This window comes from Embiotoca jacksoni, unplaced genomic scaffold (assembly GCF_022577435.1).
Source record: "Embiotoca jacksoni isolate LCO1_2020_lvr unplaced genomic scaffold, fEmbJac1.0.p SCAF_3, whole genome shotgun sequence".
Lineage (NCBI taxonomy): Eukaryota > Metazoa > Chordata > Actinopteri > Embiotocidae > Embiotoca > Embiotoca jacksoni.
In genome coordinates this window covers 14,418,716-14,437,480 of record NW_027185381.1, presented here as the reverse complement: position 1 = coordinate 14,437,480, position 18,765 = coordinate 14,418,716, and the positions used below count along the sequence as shown (strand labels likewise).

Here is an 18,765-nt window from a genome sequence, read left to right as displayed (position 1 = left end):
TTGGAAACGTCAGATAACCTTTGGCACAGTTTTGCCTGCAGCGTTGAGGCTCCAGCAGCCTCGAAGGTCCAAGATGAACAAACTTTTCAACAAAACAAGTCTGAGACATTTGGTAAGAGGGCGACTTCACTAATTTACACACTGACGTCGTATTGAGTGGTTAGAGCAGAGTTAAAATCCCGAGCGCGTCAGTTATCCCGACTTGTGTTTTGCAGCGGTGCTAACTGGTTAGCTCGTCCAGCTGGACGTCACGCTGGTTCGTCTGACACAGACCCGGTCCTGTTCTGATCAAAAGCGTGTGCCGGGTACACTTAATCTGACATTAACTCCGTTTACGAGCTGCGTCGTGAAATCGCTTGAATGGTAGTTTTTTTTTTTTTGGACTGAATGCTAAGAGGTGTTAGCACAGCTTAGTCTAGTCGTTATGAAACCTCGTAATGTTGAACAAGTTACGAAACTGTCATTGACCGGTGTCACCAAAGCGATATCCAAAGCGCGGATCTCCTGTGAAACACCTGGCGGTGAATAAATAAGAGGCCGATACTTTGTTTCCAATACATGTGGATGACCTTTAATAAGTGATAGTGTTGCGACACGTCCAAGGTGAGGCTGCTGGTGTTATCCTGTTTTACTCCGGTGGTTGTTTGCTCCCTTTCTCAAGGTTTGCATGTACACTTTTCCATGCACTAAGTTGCATTCAGGGTTGCACAAATGATCTGAGACTGCATGTTCCAAATGCAACAAACATTTTTTATTTTTTATCATTTAATAGATAGTGCATATGACAAGTATTCTTCCGGGCAGCACAACATAATTAATACCCAGCACTTACTGGAGCACATGTGTTCATCACATTTAGACTGCATGGTACAAATTGAGACAAAATAGATTTGCCTTGGAGAAAGGGCTGCAACTAATACTTATTTTTATTTTTTTTATTATTGATTAGCTATTTGGTCTTTTAAAATGGGGAAAAATGTTTACCAGTGTTTCCCTAAGTTGAAGGTGCAGCCTAAAATGTCTTGTTTTGTCCTGATCAACAGTCTCTAACGAAACAATATCTTTAAGGACTTAAAAGAACAAGAAAATATTCACATTTAAGAAGCTGGTATCGGAGAATAATGGAATATTTTCATCAAAGAAATTACTCCAAAAGGATGAATAAATTATCCAAATAGTTGACGATCAATCTTCTGTCGATCTACTAATCAATTAAATGACCAGTCATTGCAGCTCCAATAGGAATTAAGGAAGTCATTGTGCAGTGATAATGACCGTAATTGTTTTATATTTTTTCAATTTGTAAACTATCAATATATATACATATACATATATATATATATGTATATTTTGTAAACAACGTAGTACAAAAAAAGAGGTATTGGAAGTGTAATGTTAATATTTGTCAAAACAAAAAAGCATCTTCATATAGTGCCTTCATAACCTAACATGAACACAATAGACCCATTTTAGCAGGCAGCAGTGTTTATACTGATACACAGTCCATACTGACTTAAGAGGGTTTTTTTTTTTTTTCTCCAACAGACCGGCGTCTTCCAGAGGTTTCAAAGCACCTTGGTCGTTGCGGAGCACGACAATGGCAAGTTGACCCCTATCACGCTCAATGCCATCACTGCTGCCAGTAAACTGGGTGGAGAGGTGTCCTGCCTGGTCGCTGGAACAAACTGTGCAAAGGTAGGAAAATATTTTAAGATGTTATTTTGGCCTCCCCGTATTGAATTGATATTCAGTTAAGTAGATAATTAGAATAGCTAAAAAAAAAAAATCCACCCGGACAATTTTACGCTAAAAGGTTTTTCCGTGTTCAGGTTGTGGAGGAAATCAGCAAAGTACAAGGTGTGAAGAAGGTCCTGGTGGCCCAACACGATTCTTACAAAGGTTCCCTGCCAGGTATGAAACACTTGATGCCTGCTATTTATTTAACCTTTACTTAAGGAGCAAAAATATATTGAACATGCCCGCTCCTCTTTTTTTCTTTTTTTAATTCATTTTTTCATATTCACACACACACACACACACACACACACACACACACACACACACACACACACACACACACACACACCTGGGGGGGGGGGGGGGGTGTTGTACTTGACTTGTTCAAGCACACGTTGGCAGTTGTAACTAAGGGGAAGATTGTTGTTCATATGATTCCTCTGCTCTAATATTTAGGGTGTCTATATGTGGCGTTGCTGCAGCTATGCCAATTTACAGACCACCTGTTTTTGCTTCTGCTTTATTAATCTTTTTTGTTTTGTTTTGTTTTGTTAGAGGAGTTAACTCCACTTATCCTAGAAATACAAAAGAAATTCACCTTCACTCACATCTGTGCCGGTGCATCTGCCTTCGGAAAGGTAAGTCATGGAGAAGAACTTGTTTGTTTAACTTGCATTTACATATTTATAAAATGCACATATTTTACAATCATGTAGTGAAGGCAAGTTTTTATTATACATCAAGTCAGAAGCTCTTACTTCAAATATTCACGTTGTGATGTAATTTTTTACCAAAATCCTACAATCAACGAAGTTCTTTGTGCCCATCATCTCTGTCAGAACATCCTAAACTTCAAATTTATAAACTACAGTCCCACTTTCTCTGTTGTAGAACCTGCTTCCCAGAGTGGCTGCCAAGTTGGATGTCGCCCCAATTTCAGATATTATTGAGATAAAATCCCCAGATACTTTTGTCAGGACCATATATGCAGGTAAACCTTTTTCTTTAGTAGATTATGATCTAGAGAATTTTTTTCCCCTTGAGTACAATCATTCTTCAGTAGAAAATAATAGGCAGTTCTCAGTGAGATAGATAGTTTCTAATAGAATTCAGCTCGTGCAGATATTTGTTCTATTTATATATTTTTTTTGTATTTCTGATGTTAATTACGTTTAAATTCTACAGGAAATGCTCTCTGCACAGTGAAATGCAACGAGTCGATTAAGATCTTCACCGTCAGAGGGACGTCTTTTGAGGCAGCGGCAACAGACGGAGGAAGTGCTGCATCAGAGGAAGGTATCGTAGCTCACCGATTCATCGTGCTCTTCCGAACCATCTGCCAACTATTAGGTTGAAACTCTGGATGTTGTCCGGTAACATAAAAGAATAAAGGTGCGACTCTACAATCTCCGATCCTCTGATTCACAGTGGCTGCTTCATCTCCCACTGGTATTTCTGAGTGGCTGGAACAGAGTCTGACAAAGAGCGACCGACCGGAGCTGACAAGTGCAAAGGTTGTGGTGTCAGGAGGTATGCGTTAACTGTCCATCTTTGTTTCATGTCCAAAGCAAAGTCACCAAAAGGAGGCAAGTGCAAAACCTACATTGTGGATCACTGGAAGATGAATTTATTTGTTTGCAAAGTCACTTTCAGTTTGTTCTTGTCAAAGCGTTGCTCAGCTACATTCATTGTAGGCTGAATATTGTGTAGTTGCATGTATAAAAATTAAGGTTTGGTGTTTTTGTTAGTTCAAGTTGACGAAAAGTGTTTTTTTTTTTTTTCTTCTTTCCAGGTAGGGGATTAAAGAGTGGAGAGAACTTCAAGCTGCTGTATGACCTTGCTGACAAAATGAATGCTGCAGGTATTAAAAGAACATTTGTCTTATTTCTTACCTGTATTGCTGCTTTTACGTGCTGTGAAATAGCGTCGTATTGTTTGTCCAGTTGGTGCCTCCAGAGCTGCAGTGGATGCTGGGTATGTGCCTAATGACATGCAGGTTGGACAGACTGGCAAGATTGTAGCACCGGTAAGTTCTTCCTTTTCTCAAGTAGTTACGTGGAGCACCTTCATCTTGTGCAGCAAATCAAGAAAAAAAAAAAAAGATTTTCAAAAGGCAAAGTTTAAAGTTTGGCTACTCTTGAACTCAGCTGCAGTGTCAGTGTGTCCATTTCCTTTTGATGAATGGCTGTTAGTCGTCACACAGCCATTCAGCATGATCATGGGTGCTCTTCCCGTCCTAAAAAGGTTAACTTCCCATTATGCGTTTCAGTCGGGTTAACCCAGCTCTGATTATCCACACATTAGGCCTCGCAAAATGTACATCATGGCACATTAAAGGCCTTAAATGATTTAGCCGATCCATTAAAGCAGAATGCTGTGGATGTCTGGTCGGAGCCTCAGACCAGGCCAGACCTAATTGGATTTTCCAAATGTTACGACAAGCTCGAGAAATTTGTCTTAGTGAATTAAATCTAACTCAAATCTGGTTTGTTTATTCATCCTACCAATTAACAAATGTTTAGTGGATTTAGGAAATTCCAAGATTCACATTTCATGCACATGCAGCATGTAAATGACCTCTTCCACTCTGATTAAAGTCCATTTTAATTATCACATAATTAAGTGTAAACAGAGTTAAATGTATTTGAACAGTGGTTAATCTCTGAATTTTCACTGTCATCAAAGCTGTCACATATTGCACCATAGCAGTGTTTAAAAACTACTCGGCAGGATTGGAGTGATGTTAAAAAAATGCTTGTCAGCCCGGAGATTTACATGTTTTATCTAAATAATGAGAAGCAGCTCGTGCTGGATGACACACACACATATTATTATTGTTTTTATCAGGGTGTTTTAGTAACATAGAAAGAATCTTTCCAACTGGATTAACCAAAAATGCATTGCTTACTCTTTTGAGTTTTAATAATCTTTAATACATTTCAAAATTACAGTTTTTTTTTTTTTAACAAATAGAAACTTGTAGTTTCTGCGATTACTCTCTGGCTGGTAGAAAAGGGGTCTTTATGCATTTTCTACAGTTATTCTACCGTGTTCGCACATCAACGCTTCGCTGCTCATAGACTTCAGCTGCAACATTAACTAAACAGTGAAATATTCATACGGCGGTGCATTAAACTGGTTCGGCAGAGAGGGTTTTCCAAGCAGCTTCGTGGCGATGCAAAGACCGGCCGACCCTTTGCACGCTCGCCCCGGCACCCTCTGATAGATTACACCGCCGTGGTCATTATATACCATCAGACACTGAAGAGCAACCTTCTCTAAAGCCCTGAGATCAAAGTTCACGTCTACAAGCTTGTAACACTTATCCGACTGTGTTCTCTTCACGTCTATAGGAGTTGTACATCGCCGTTGGTATCTCTGGAGCCATCCAGCACCTGGCTGGAATGAAAGACAGCAAGGTAAAGGTGCCGGAGCCACGCGGGCAGAGATATCCCCAAATGCTCTCCTTACGTGACCTTTTTCTACACGACAAAATGTTCCGATTGTAACGTTAGGTTTACTGAAAATTGATAATGTAAAGTAACCGCAGCTCGCTGAGCTTGGTCACAGAGTTGTGGTTAAAGCGTGTTCCGATTAACGCAAACATGTTTGGACCAGGCAGCATTTGAAACTGCCCGTGCACGCACACGCCTTTCAAACACATCGGATGTTCCTTTACGGCCTGCAATCAAGAATCAAATGTTTTGCTATTTCTGCAGAACTTTATACAAAACCTCTCATTTCTGTGATATTTATGTTTAAATTCCATTTTTGACTTTGTGTTTTTCTTTTTTGGTGTGAAAACAAACACACAGTTAATGTTTTACTGTTGTATTATTTATTGTGCATGTCTTTATATTTTTTTTCAGATTATTGTCGCTATCAACAAGGACCCTGAGGCTCCCATCTTCCAGGTGGCCGACTATGGCTTGGTGGCCGATCTTTTCAAGGTAAGCATCTGGGATTCGTACTCGTACAATAAAGTCTCTCATTGGGGAACAACTGAGCATTGCCTGGACTTCCGTGTATGTTTTGATAGCCGAGAGTCTTGAGTGACAGTCAGAATATAACATTTGCCTTCTCGCTGATAAATTTTGCACGATGCCTTATTCCACCTAATGGAAATGTGCAACTGTTGAATTATTAAATTCATGAATTAATCCGAGGAGAGGTCTGGCTGCAACTTGCTGCGAAGAGAGAAAGGCATTAGCATCCCGGAGAAAATAAAAACTGATCAGCAGTTACGCACGTTGGCCTCCGTTTCTCATTCATCCTTTACTTGCCAGGCCGCTTATACGCTTAGTTGCGTTCTTGTGTCTAGCTGGTACTTGGGGATAGTGAGCCAGGCGTGTTGGCACGACGAACAGCGGAGTCCAGTGCTGCTTGTGAAAGGCTAGTAGGTTATATTTTCAGTTGTGTCCTGTTGGTCATGTTTTATTTAGCCCCTCAGGTAGTGTCTGAGCAGCCCAGGTGTCCTGACAAACTCTGTAGAAGTGATTAGTAATAATAGCTAGTGGCAGCAGAGTTGTGACCTACTGGGTGAGATCATCTTACATGTGATCACTCCTCAGATAACTGATTAAAATGGATGGGCTTTCTACTTTTTCCCCCAAATGGTCAATTGATACCCCCGATACCGACCGAGGCAGTGACTGATGATTCCGTTCTGACGGTGCTCGACTCACAAGGAGTCATTTGAATCATTTTTTCACAAAAGGCCTTTGAATCAGTCTCCTTTAAAACTACACACCTTGTTTTATCAACATCTTTATTTATGGGCCAGATATCTCGCTTGTTGAAACTCGCTTTGCGTTTAGCAACCTCGCAAACAATGATAAATGTTTGTAGACTTACAGCCGCCTATGGTCTTGATAAATCTCAGCGTGCTCATTTATACAGTGAGCCTCAACGCGCACGACGGTTTGTGTAAGGAATTCGTAAATGTACGAATATGGAATACGCCGTGACGGAAAATGACAAATTCAGATTCATATTTACCTTCATAGAAATGGTCTCGGCAGTTGTTAATGCAGAACAGAAATAGTTTGAATTCATGGCTCAATGGTTTCTTACGGGGTGTTGAGGTTTACCTAAGAAGCAAACATTGTGGAGCTGTGTAGAAACGTGTAGTTTTGAGTTGTCAGGATTGCCGTAAACTGCAGTAAGATACACTAAACAGAATACAAAGTGTGATTTAAAAAAAAAAAAGAAAAAAGTTCTGCAACTGTTCCTGTTGTACGTATTGCATCGAGCAGCGGTGAGCTATAAACGTATTCGGCAAGTACTCCCAAGCTCTGTTGCTTGAATGACATCAACACCTGTTCCACTCACTTTTGTGACCCCCAGTTTGTGCACATTTGTGATTTCGCCGTGGACCTGAAAGGTGAACAGACCAGAAGTTTGTGTCCAATTTTTGGGGAACAAAAGGAAGTCGCAAATGCGGCAAGGAGGAGGAGCGGTTGGAGAGCGACGATTGTAGGTGGGTGGGGGGGACAACGCGTCCTGAGCACATTGTCATGTTGGAGAACTCAAACGCCATCACGCCACAGTTCAGGTTCATTGCACTGAATGTTTTCCCTCAAAACGCCTCAGTTGAACTCCGTGTCGGAAGTCTGACCCCGGGGGGTCGGCACGGACCCCGAAGATGTCAAAGGAAACCCACCCGGCACTCCTCGAACATTTCAAGAAGCTTCCCCCCCCGCCCCCCATAATCCTGACAAATGTCCAATGTTTTTCCTCTCAAGGCTGTTCCTGAGATGACGAAGGCACTCGGCAAGTGAGAAGGAAGAAGCTTCCACCGAGGTTTCACCACGCAGCTGCAACATGCTACAAGAATAAATCTGAGAAACGGTCACCGCCTTAAAAAAAAGAAAATCTGAAATAGTGAGTGTGCAGAAATAATTTCACTATCAACAGCTCCTCTGTGACTCTTTCATATATGTACTGAATATGTTTTAAACATCAATAAATAAATTGTACTTACAATGTACTTACAGGGGGTAATTTTTTTTTTTTTTTCAATTGGTAGTACATGCCTAGTAATTTTTATTTAATTGTTTGGTACAGTAAAGAACACGTTTGGAAAAGCTAAACTTTGATTTTGTTGCCTGTAAGATGTAGCTCTTCATACTAACCATATCAAGAATATGTAGCGTTTAAGATGCTTTTGGAAAAATAATGTATTAAAATGAGACAACTAATAACTTGTTTCGCCATGTTTTCCCTTTATTGGGTTCATTTTGCAGTGCTCTCTCTCCATGATCAGGATAGAAAGTTCCTGTTGACAGTACAACAAACATGGTTAGTTTGCAGTATGGTGGAAATCTGAACAATTCATGCTATAATTTTATTTTCAGCATTTTATTGTAGCCTTAAAGTTCCTCACTATTTTTGACGCTGATGACCAAACCCATCCTGAAACTATTTACACAACTTCCAAACGTTAAAATCATTAAAAAAAAAAAAAAAAAAGAAGAAGGGTATTTTAGACCTGAATGATGTAATATCTATCATGTGCAGGTTTAGTTTTCAAAGAATTTGGTGCGCGAGGGTCATGCTGTAGTTTGCAACGACTCGCTGACTCAGCTGGGTTTGGTCAGCTTCCAGTCATGGCACCTGGATTAAAAACTCACGTGAACCATCCACAAGTCAAAAGGATTCTGCACTCGTTCCACTCAGAATTTAGATACAAATGTTAACATGAATATAGAAAGACAAAGATATTAGAAAGAAGTTGAGACTGATCCAATGTACCCTGCAGCAGTCCATCAAAGAGGACTGTTCTTTGTGAGATTAGAGACGCTAGACCGACTACCAAAACGGCTCCTACACCTGAACTTGTGGTGGATCTGTGCCTGGGCAAACTGATTCACAGTTTGCGTCTCGCCATTACGTCCTCATTTTAGTATCCCCGCGTCCTCCAAAGTGTATCGGAGGAACTAAGTCCTCAGCACCATCCTCTCGCTGGCTTCACTGTCGAGAAATCAACCCACAACTTATCAAAAGCCAGATTTTCTGCACAGGCCTGTTGTTTGAAAATGTTGGACTTCAGCCCCGTTTGCTGGTTTCTTTTGGTAAAAGTGTTTTTTTTTTTGTACGAGTGTCAATTCCTGATAAGTGTTGCCTGATAACGAGTCTGTCGTCCATGCCCTTTGTTTGTGCTGCTCCGGCCAGTTCATCCTCTCAGTCCCAGCAGTCCAAAGAGGATGACAGATGTACAGTTTATGTGCCGGTGACTCCCAACAACATGGGAGTTTAGTAGAGCATTAATTGTTGCGGCTGATCCGAGGATCGAGTCCTGTGAAGTTCCACGTGAGTCCTATGTCTCGGACAGACGGTTGACCGGAGCGTCCACCGGCCCCATCATCCTGTACTTCTCCTCTAGAAGAGGCTCGTTGCCCTGCAGATGGATGACTGTCTTAGAGTGGAGCCCGACTCGGCTCTCCTGGTTCCTCTTGTTGTAGATGTTGACCCTGTGCTCCAGCTCGGGGCTGGTTTTTGTGGAGCCCGTCGGGCTCGGCGGTTTAAGGTTGACGGGGTCCAGGCCCTTCTGGGTGAGGCACGAGTCCTCGGACAGGGAGGACAGCAACTCCTGCACCACAGCGCTGGGACTCCCTCGCGGCTGAGTGCCCAGTGCCAGAGGGCTGCTGTAGGGCGGAGGGTAACAGTGCTGGTCGCTGTAGTCTGTGGAGGTGGAGGCCTCGCGCACAGTGGAGCTGCAGTCCATGCTGGAGCCCATCGTGTGGCTGCTGACGCTGTGCTGGCGGGCGCTGAAGCTGGTGCGGGACACCGTGGTTGTGGAGGCTTCGCTGACCGAGCTGCCTGTGCGCCGCAGACGACTGGACGGCGCCGCGTCCGCGCTCGCCAAAGAGGAGGGAAGTTGACTGGGGTTGTTCGGCAGGTGCACGTCTATGGCTGCCGTGGTGATGACGCGCGCCGGGTCTGGGATCCCCATATCTACAAACACAGCACATAATGCACGGGCCTTTACACACTGTGGGTCCACAGATGAGACTGAAGCAGGAGGTTGCGGACGCTCACCGCTGCTTGGCTCGCTGTAGTACTGGCTGATATAGTTGTTCATGTCGTCTTGACCGTGGTGATCTGAGAGGATGGAAGTGAAACACGAGTGAATTTAGCGTGAACGTACGTGTTAAATCAGCGCGAGGTGTGAACAGTAACTTCCCTGAGATGATAAGACAGTAGTGACACTTTAACACTGTCAATATGTTATAAACCGTTTATTCAATGGTTATATATGGTTTTTAAATCCTTAATGGAGGCACTTACTTAGTTGTAGGCCAATAAAAGTCTTAATTACTGTATGTGTCGACAATTAAAGAGTCCCCTTGTGGGAACCCATGAAGCTGGAGATAATGAATGGATATAGATCAAAACACAGCTGTAATAATGTTAAACATGTCTATAGATGAGACGTTATAATACTGTACATTAACAAACAATAAGAAAGCCCTTGAAGGTGTGTACAACCACATCATGTGTTGTAAACTGTTCATCGCATGTTTGTATACTGCTTTAAAAATCTAAATAAGGGTACATAAAAGTGTTACCTTGAAAGCTTGTTGTACCTTAATATTGGGTTCCAACTGATTGTTTTTATTTTTCGTTCAATAATTCTAAATCTCTAAAATGTAAAACAATAGTTTGATTAAAAAGTGATGCCTTGAAATTGCTTTCTATTTCTCCGACAAACCAAACAGTCCTAAATCCAAGGTATTCATTTTACAATTATACAAAATAGACAGCAGCACATCTTCATACAAAAGTTGAAATGCAACTTATTTTCAATTTTTGTTGATCCATTAATATATTTATATAATTGTTTTAGCACTACCTGGTTGAACAGTTGAGGATGTTTCACAGACCACTCAGACCAAGTGTTTCTCCTCAGTGCAGATCAACGTCCCAAAGGACTGCTGTATTTATTTATGCTTGGATTTCTCATATTCATTTTATGAATGTCTCAACAGGGACCCCCCCCCCCCCCCCCCCCATTGTTCAGTCTAAACTGTGACCGGGAACATCCCCACATAATCAATACCAGTGTATAAGGTTCAAGCCCAGTTTAAAGGGAGGTCTGAGTAGAAACACAGTGACTCAGTGATTTATAGCTTTGATAAAGGAAAAGCCTCAGTGTTTTGAGCCCTGACATCACCTGTACTGGCGGTGCTTTACGTCCCGTGAGTTATGACCTGTCAGTGCGTGAGAGGTTTATAGTCCATCTAAAGGCGTGGCACCAGAATTTTGATGCGGACTCTGAAGATGGATGTTTTTGAGAAAAGGAAACCAACGCTGCCGCTGTATGACGTCCATTAATAAACTATCTTAACCTGCAAACAGAAATATTATGTCATATTTCAGACTGATTATTTTTTTTTTTGTTGCTTCTGGTAACCATAAAACTCTGCATTACATATTTACATCCACATATACATAACGTGCAGTACATATTACCAAGGACCACAGGGGATTTCTCATTCAAAATTCCCATCCATCTCGAAAGGCTTTAAACCTACGAGCTCTCAGTCAGGAACCAACTTCTTTTACACCACTTCCTTCCAAGGCATTGAATATCTCCGCATTCAGCCATCCATGTGTGAGTGTGGACAGGATTTACTGTGGAAAGCACAGCCTGAGTTCCCGCTCGTGCACAGAGGTCTTTGATAGCCTGTAATACAAAGAGGTTGGGTGTTCCGGACGGTTACCTGCGGGCCCCCCGGGCTCTCTGGCTTTGGCTGGCCTGTGATGCTCGGAGGCCCCAGGGGCCAGTCCGTCCACCTCCTGGAAACTGCTGCTCTGTTTACCCCACATATGGTGGATCTGCATGGCTGCTTCACGCTCTGCTACCAGATCCAGGTCCTGTTGGGCCAGGTGGGCCCTCAGCTGCCTGATTTCAAACTGAAAGGAAAGAATAAGAAGTGAGAGAACGGGAGAGAACACTTTCTTTTCTTCAGATATATTTAAGTAAGATGGGCAGAAACCTTTAGGACAGAACATATACTGTACATTGTCCTTAATATTACATCCACTTCTGTCCACTCATTTTTTTTTTTTGCATGTAGTTACAATTTAACTCTCAGACATACAGTGGACACTCTTCTCCTCTTCTGGGTCGACATACGAGAAACAGAGAACACTCAGTGGGTGCACTCAGTTACGCTTATAAAGTTAAACTTATTTTTCAGCTGAGTAACGTCACTTCAAAACAATAATTGAACTACGATTATTAAATTGTGAGTTTGCCCATAGATTGTCTTGAGATGATGTATAGTGGCTACCTGATATCGAGCCAGCTGTAAAGGTATTATCTGATGATGTTATGAGATCAGTTTTGTAAGTTACCGTCTATGTCTTTTTGAGAAAGGATTTCATATTTGTTTCTTGCTCAGCACTTTGCTGCCCTCTGCTGGTCACAGGCAGCTATATATTAATATGAAATAGGACTCGGGAGAGGAAGACGTAGTACCGCCTGTTCTTGGCAGATCTGGGTGAGACGATCAAGCTGTTCCTCCCTCACCGCCTTGGCCTTCTCATACTGCTGGATCTCCAGCTCCATTTCCACCTTCACTTGCAGCACATAGGCTAGAACAAAACGACATATTGTACTCAGTTTCGCTTCAAAACAAACATTTAACTTTGCGCATGTCAATACTAAACACTAAATTGATTTCATCTAGTGTTTACTTTAACCCCTGCAGAATTGTGAAAAAGTGTCCAAAGTGATTATTGTTTTGTTAAAGTAAAAGCCTGCAAATGTTCCATGTACATTGACACATGACGAGGGGCTTCTGCCAACAGAGTTTGTGACATAAAAGGCATCAAGAGTTTTATGGTAAGCTTTTAAGCAATAGTTTGTGGTGGTGTTTTTTTGGATTGCATTATATTCCCGAAACAGTTTATGTCTGAGGTGATACGTTCAAACCTTGCTCACAGTCAGTAATCATCCCTTTGAACATGTTCTGTACTATATTCTGAAACCACATGGGGGAGCAACATCGTTAAAATGAAAGGATTATTCCCATCATGCAAAATGCTCTTCATGCTTCTTTATGATAAAGAAATTAGCATTTTTGTGAACACTGAAAACCCAGGTTCACGACGATTGGCGACGTCCCACTATCAGTGCAGGTTAAAAAAAAAAAAAAAAAAAGAAAAAAAGGGAAAAAATAGGAAAATCGAATTGAGCAAACAACCTCCAGATTGAATGTAGCCCGATAGCGTAGAGAGCACAGTGGCGGCATCTATCTCTGTGACCTGACAGTAAAGGACAGGACACAAGGGACGTCAGCCCCTCCCAGCCTCACCGTCAATGATCCTCTTGACCCTCCAGATGCGCAGTGTGATGATGAGACCGATAGCATCCCAGGGGCTGCTGGGGCCGTTGGCCACCGTGGAGGCCACCATGGGGGCCAGAGAGAGTACGATGACAGCTCCATCAAACACCTGAGAAAATATATATATACACACACACACACACATATATATGTATATATATATATATATATACATGCACACACACACACACACACGTACACAGCGGGTTACGCTTCTAAAGTTGCCACACTGAGCTATGACATTGAGGGAATGACACTGCAGTGAAAGGGGCCCTGCATCAGGACTAATGGGACTCCCGGGAGCTTACCTCTACTTTGTTCTCTATGTAATCCCATATCCCCAACACCACGATCCTGAACACCGTCTGAGACAGTCAGAAGGACAGAGATGGAGATGGAGAGCAGGTTACACAGGGGAAGATGGAGGAAAACAAGGACAGCTTGACTAAGAGAGACTGGGAGATGGAGGCAGAGCATGACATTGTTAGTTCCTCCCACAAATAAACCTGATGGTCCCATTTATCAATGACATCATATTCATACACACATCATCCAAACAATTAGACACTGCATTTTACTCTCTCTGCGGTACACGGTAGGCACTGCAGAGAGCAAACAACCCAAAGCCCATTCTCATTTGAGATATTTAGGGTTGGACTGGAGCAAAAGCCGTCAACCTGCTGATTCCACTGCTTCAGTGCAGCACTGAGGAGTAGCCTCTCCTGCTAAATAAAACTCCTACAAAACAAAAGGCAGCAGTTGGGAGGACGAGAATAAGGAACTAAGACAAATGTGTCTGGCTGTAAAGAAAATGGTAATCAATACAGCCCACCCGAGGCCTCGAAATTATTTCAAACTAGCAGCCCAGGAAAGTTCCATCTGCATTTTAAAATGTTTGTGCTGAGGATCAATCGAAAAACCTGAGAGGGATCAACCGTGCCAGCTTCAAGGACAGCAGTTACACAAGTATTTTCAGAATATTGATGCAGATCTTTCTCGTATGATCTCTAATCTTTCGTTCAGACACACTATCAGTGGATATGTACACAAGATCACCTGCACTGGAGTGTCCCATCCTGCCGTGACAGAGGGCACGGGGCGCTTCAGGTTATTGTTAGTATTGTAATGAGAATCTGTCGGTGTACATCAGCGGCCGCACATACTGCACGACAGAGCATTAATCGACAGGCCGCTGCATCAGCTGTAAGTGAGACTGTTTTTGTGTCGAGCGGGAGAAGACTCACCTCAGTGAAGAACACCGAGAGGATGGCCAGGCTGATCCAGTGGATGATGCTGGCAAACTGGAATGCATTATTAACTGAGGGAGGAAGGGAGAAATAACTGATTGTTTTTGAAAGATAGCTATGTGACATGCAGTGGTGAAAAATGGACGCTGCGTTTTGGTAGGAATATATCAAGCAGTTTTTGCCAGCTGCATAACACTGACAAGGTGCAGTAAAGTGAATTCAGCGCATACTGTACATGCGTGTGTCTGTATCCTCCCGTCTATTCGTCAGGCTAAATGCAGACAGCCTCAAACCGCACTCGGCTATCTGCTGTGGCATTTCTCTTCACGCGCCACATCTCCCTCCCATCTGTCTTTGTTTGCTGTGTTCAGTGATCTGTCTATCAGTCTATTCATCTTCTGCCGGTCCTCCTCACAATCATCCAGCAGCCTGCTCTGTGCTGCTCGATTTCTTTGTCCGCCATCTCCCTTCACACATTTGTCTTACTTTTCCTTCGCCTGGTCAATCAGTCAGTCCCCGGGGAGCAACAAAGACTTGACTGCATTTGGATGCTGCCGAAGCAAGACCGCGTGTTTCAGCACTGTGACATCAAACGGGTCATCACCTCTGACCTTCCACTTATGGTCGGTGAGGATTTCTCCATCGCGCTAGATGATGGAGACAAAGGTGACACTGAGGTGACGTGGGTCCGGAGTTTTGACCACCTGACATTCTGTGTTAACTGTGGAATACTAATAGGAAGGTTGTTTCCCCAAGACTGTGATTGGTCAAAGCCTCGGGTCCCAGAATTGATCATCGGTGACATCATTATACAGTAGAGATGGTTAGCAGCTAGTATTTACGGCTTTCTGCACATGCTCACATACACATCACATTGTACATTCATTCTTGTTTCAAATAAAAAAAAAAAACGGACCTGAATTATATCCCAATCAAACATCATTAATTATACTACAGTATATTAAAACCTTTAACCACCCAAGCAAGGGATGGTGACATTGACATGTCAGCAATCCATTAATGCTGACATGGGAAAAAGTTATATCAATGTAAATACAAATAAATCTATATAGACTGGAAAGACTCATCTTTTTGGTCATTGACATCATTTAAAAAAAACAAAAAACACTTTAATTTAAACTTAATCCTGGTAAAAGGCAGAGCATGCGGAAATCGGAACATTATGTTATTTCACTACCTTTCTATGCAATGTTGCAGTCCATTAAAAAAAAAAAAAAAAAAAAATCGGACAAATCTTAAATCCAAATTTAAAGCAAGAGTCTAAGCATAAAACAAAACAAACAAACAAAAAAAAAAAATCCAATAATGTTATATTGTCTGACCACTTAAATTTAAATTTGAAAACAATTATGACTTTAATTTGGCATTGTGCCAAACTGTACATGAACTTGTTAATTATTTTTGGTGGACAAACAATGGAGATGTATTTCCAAATTACCTCCATCACATAATTCATTGTGACATATTAGCTGAGACAACATAAAACATCTTCAAAAAGCTAAAAATGGCTGATCTATTGCCCCGGTAAATTTATAGGTCTAGCACAGTATAATAAGAGTGTGCTTCAGTGTTGATTTTCTATGTTGTAATTTATGCAAACTAACCCCGTTTATCTTATAATTGGCCATAATAAAATAAAGGCATCTTCCACGAGCACATGATCTTTCAGCAGATCTGCTTTTATCCCAATTAAGGTGTAGTGATGTTGCTTCTTCGTCTCAGGTTTTTATATGTCAGTCCGTGCATTGACCCCACTGCCTTGGAATAACAATTAGTAAAGAATTGTGCCGAGTAGTCCACTTTTCTCCCTCTACAAGAATTAAGACGGTAAACAATGAATATAACAAACCACCTCCCCGCTATTATGTTCTCAAACCCCACACAACACACTGTTTCAAGAATCTCAGCCACGTTATGTTGGTTTCCATCACTCACACTGCAACAGCTTGGTGTCTATGAGCAGCTCCAGCATCAGCAGCAGCACCACCAGAATGACGCAGGCGACCAGGAAACAGTTGAAGCCAGCTGACAGCAGACAGACCTGCCACAGCGCTGCCCTTCGTCCACAGCATGGCTTCAGCCAGTTCGACCTGAGTGTGTGTGTGTGTGTGTGTGTGTGTGTGTGTGTGTGAGGAGGGGAAGGGGGGGGGGGGGGGTGAAAGACACGGAGGTGGGACGGGAGAAGAGACGCGAGTGTGAGGATAAATTATAGTTCGGGTTGTGATGCTATTCTGAATGTGATACTGGAGCAGAATGCAAATTTGACAGACAATATGCAAGGTCAAGTTAATAAAACACAAGAAACACAAATTCTGAGGTGTGTTCAACCTTGACTCTACTCAGGTTTCAGTCAGTCAACAATCTTCTAAATATTTTTCAGCAGAGGGCAGTGTTCTGCACACAAATCATACAAATGCGGAGTATGCATGAAGATATTAATTTCCCTTAAATTTATTGTGAAGCATAGATACATGTACTTCTAGCACCGAGATGAAATACGAGTATGAAGTAATTCTGCTCATTATTCATGGGTGTCCCCTTCCTCATCTCCTCATAAAAGCCTTCATTCTGCAACCTTCTCTTCAAATTAAAGCTCTCCTTTTTTTTTTGCCATCATCAAACGGTGTAGTCTACTGACTACAACAGCCATTAGTTTGTTTGAGCCTATTTATGGAAACAGATTATATGACATCTGTTATAATCCACATTCAGGCATTAAGTAATATTGTTTTGTCTCACCAGAACATGTGTATACATACAAATGGTGTATTTAATGCCTAAAACATCAGAACGTCCATAGAAAAGGTGATTTAATATGCGTTTTATATTCATATCAATGAAGTTTTGTCCTATAGAGATGAGTTTCCTGTGCTTGGTTCCCTTCCAGCTGCTTCACTGGGTGAACCAGAAGCGCTTCTGGGTGAAACTGACTAGCTCACTGGCTGGCTTCATGACTGTTTTGCCAACAACCTGGCTGGTAGTTAGCTTCTTGGCTATGGTCTTGTTTGAGCTGTGGATGACAGACTAGCACATGATGTGGCTCTCCTGGCATGACATAATGCTGCACGTGCACCTTCTGGAGGGTGCAGTCGCGCACAGCCAAAAAGATGTTACCGAATGACAATGCCTTCATCTGACAGTGTTTGCACTCTCAATTCTGCGTGCTTGGCAGAGAAAGAGTATCAGAGCGAAGGGATGAAAGAGAAATTTGCATCGGTCATACAGCTCGATCTCAGTGTCGGTATGTTACACATGCTGTAAATCCCACTGGTGATTCTGTTAGTGCTTTGCACAGCCTCCTCCACATTGTTATATTTTTTTCCATTAGCTCGGAGAGTGTCGGTGCCCCTGGTGTGCTCGCGCCTTGTCCGTGTACACTGTGCCTGAAGATGTAACCGCCTTAAATCCATCCTTACCCTCCCCTTCAAGTTCCTCCAATCAGAGCTTGACTGACTGAGACTCCTGGGGATTTATGGTCAATAAATAATGACAAATCTCCGAGAGCCACACAGGGCTTTCCCGTTCTTTTACAACTCTACATTCCACACGCACACTCGCCAGATGTACTCTGGAAAGGAAAGTGTGTGTGAGCGTGTGTGTGTGCGTGCGCGTGTGTGTGTGTGTGTGTGTGTGTGTGTGTGTGTGTGTGTGTGTGTGTGTGTGTGTGTGCGCGCGCGTGTGTGCGTGTGTGTGTGTGTGTGTGTGTGTGTGTGTGTACATGTGTGGGGTTGCTGTCCTTTCTCGGAGGCAACACTGAAAAAAGGCAGTATGGTCCTCGAAAATAGCAGCTATCTGTTGTCACCTGTCCCCCACAGGAGGAAAGCTACGGGCAATGTCTGTCAGAGGACAAGAGAGAATGCAATTTATTCTACACTCCTCTTGCTTCAGCTCAGAATGAAGGAGGCAAACACTGACAGTGGAAACGGGGCACAGCCAGTTCAAAGGCATTGGGATTCATCCAAAAGAGATCCGGAGAGAGAGCCAGAGAGGACGGCGGGGGGAGTTGGAGAAGGAAGTATGAGAAGGAGAAAACAGAGAAAGACGCAGATAGAGTTAAAGATCATTTTGAATTATTATACCTTTTTTTTTTTTTTTTTTGGTTCTCATTTAAGAAAGCTGTACTTCTGTTTTAGTCGTATTTGAGTATTTCAGTTTTATTTTTATGTTGTTTAGATTTTCACTTCCCCATCAATATAAGAGAAAGAAAAACAGGCGCATAAACAAGCAAGCCTTTATCGAAATAGTTGCCAGTGGATGCAGACTGAGTTGAATAACTAATTGAATCCAATAAACTAATTGTTTTGCCTGTATTTGGAAAGGGAAGAATGCAAACGGTCACATTATTACCCTTTAAATTAAGAATGTTCACGTCCAGTTTTACCTGCAAAATCAATGGTCCGTCTTTG

General features: G+C 42.3%; 2 protein-coding genes across 2 annotated transcripts in view; one reads left to right on the top strand and one right to left on the bottom strand.

Moving 5' to 3' along the window:
- Positions 1-7,940, top strand: etfa (electron transfer flavoprotein subunit alpha). The gene is made up of 12 exons (XM_069163515.1): positions 1-112; positions 1,546-1,695; positions 1,830-1,911; positions 2,293-2,375; positions 2,629-2,728; positions 2,923-3,033; positions 3,166-3,267; positions 3,530-3,598; positions 3,681-3,763; positions 5,091-5,156; positions 5,607-5,687; positions 7,482-7,940. The coding sequence occupies exons 1-12, from the start codon at positions 74-76 to the stop codon at positions 7,515-7,517; spliced, it is 1,002 nt and encodes a 333-aa protein (XP_069019616.1). The 5' UTR covers positions 1-73; the 3' UTR covers positions 7,518-7,940.
- The window catches only part of tmem266 (transmembrane protein 266), a 28,284-nt gene continuing 17,227 nt past the window's right edge, over positions 7,709-18,765 (bottom strand). Inside the window, exons 4-11 of the mRNA XM_069163512.1 lie at positions 16,295-16,449; positions 14,336-14,409; positions 13,400-13,456; positions 13,062-13,200; positions 12,224-12,339; positions 11,463-11,655; positions 9,778-9,840; positions 7,709-9,693 (exon numbers count right to left, since the gene is read on the bottom strand). Coding sequence (XP_069019613.1) covers positions 9,056-9,693; positions 9,778-9,840; positions 11,463-11,655; positions 12,224-12,339; positions 13,062-13,200; positions 13,400-13,456; positions 14,336-14,409; positions 16,295-16,449 — 1,435 coding nt within the window. The 3' untranslated portion in view covers positions 7,709-9,055. The remainder of the gene's footprint in view (positions 9,694-9,777; positions 9,841-11,462; positions 11,656-12,223; positions 12,340-13,061; positions 13,201-13,399; positions 13,457-14,335; positions 14,410-16,294; positions 16,450-18,765) is intronic.

Coding starts and splice junctions, on each gene's coding strand:
- etfa (XM_069163515.1), top strand. CDS start 74: ATGAACAAACTTTTCAACAAAACAAGTCTGAGACATTTG. Junction 113..1,545: donor AAACAAGTCTGAGACATTTG/GTAAGAGGGCGA, acceptor TTTCTCCAACAG/ACCGGCGTCTTCCAGAGGTT. Junction 2,729..2,922: donor TGTCAGGACCATATATGCAG/GTAAACCTTTTT, acceptor TAAATTCTACAG/GAAATGCTCTCTGCACAGTG.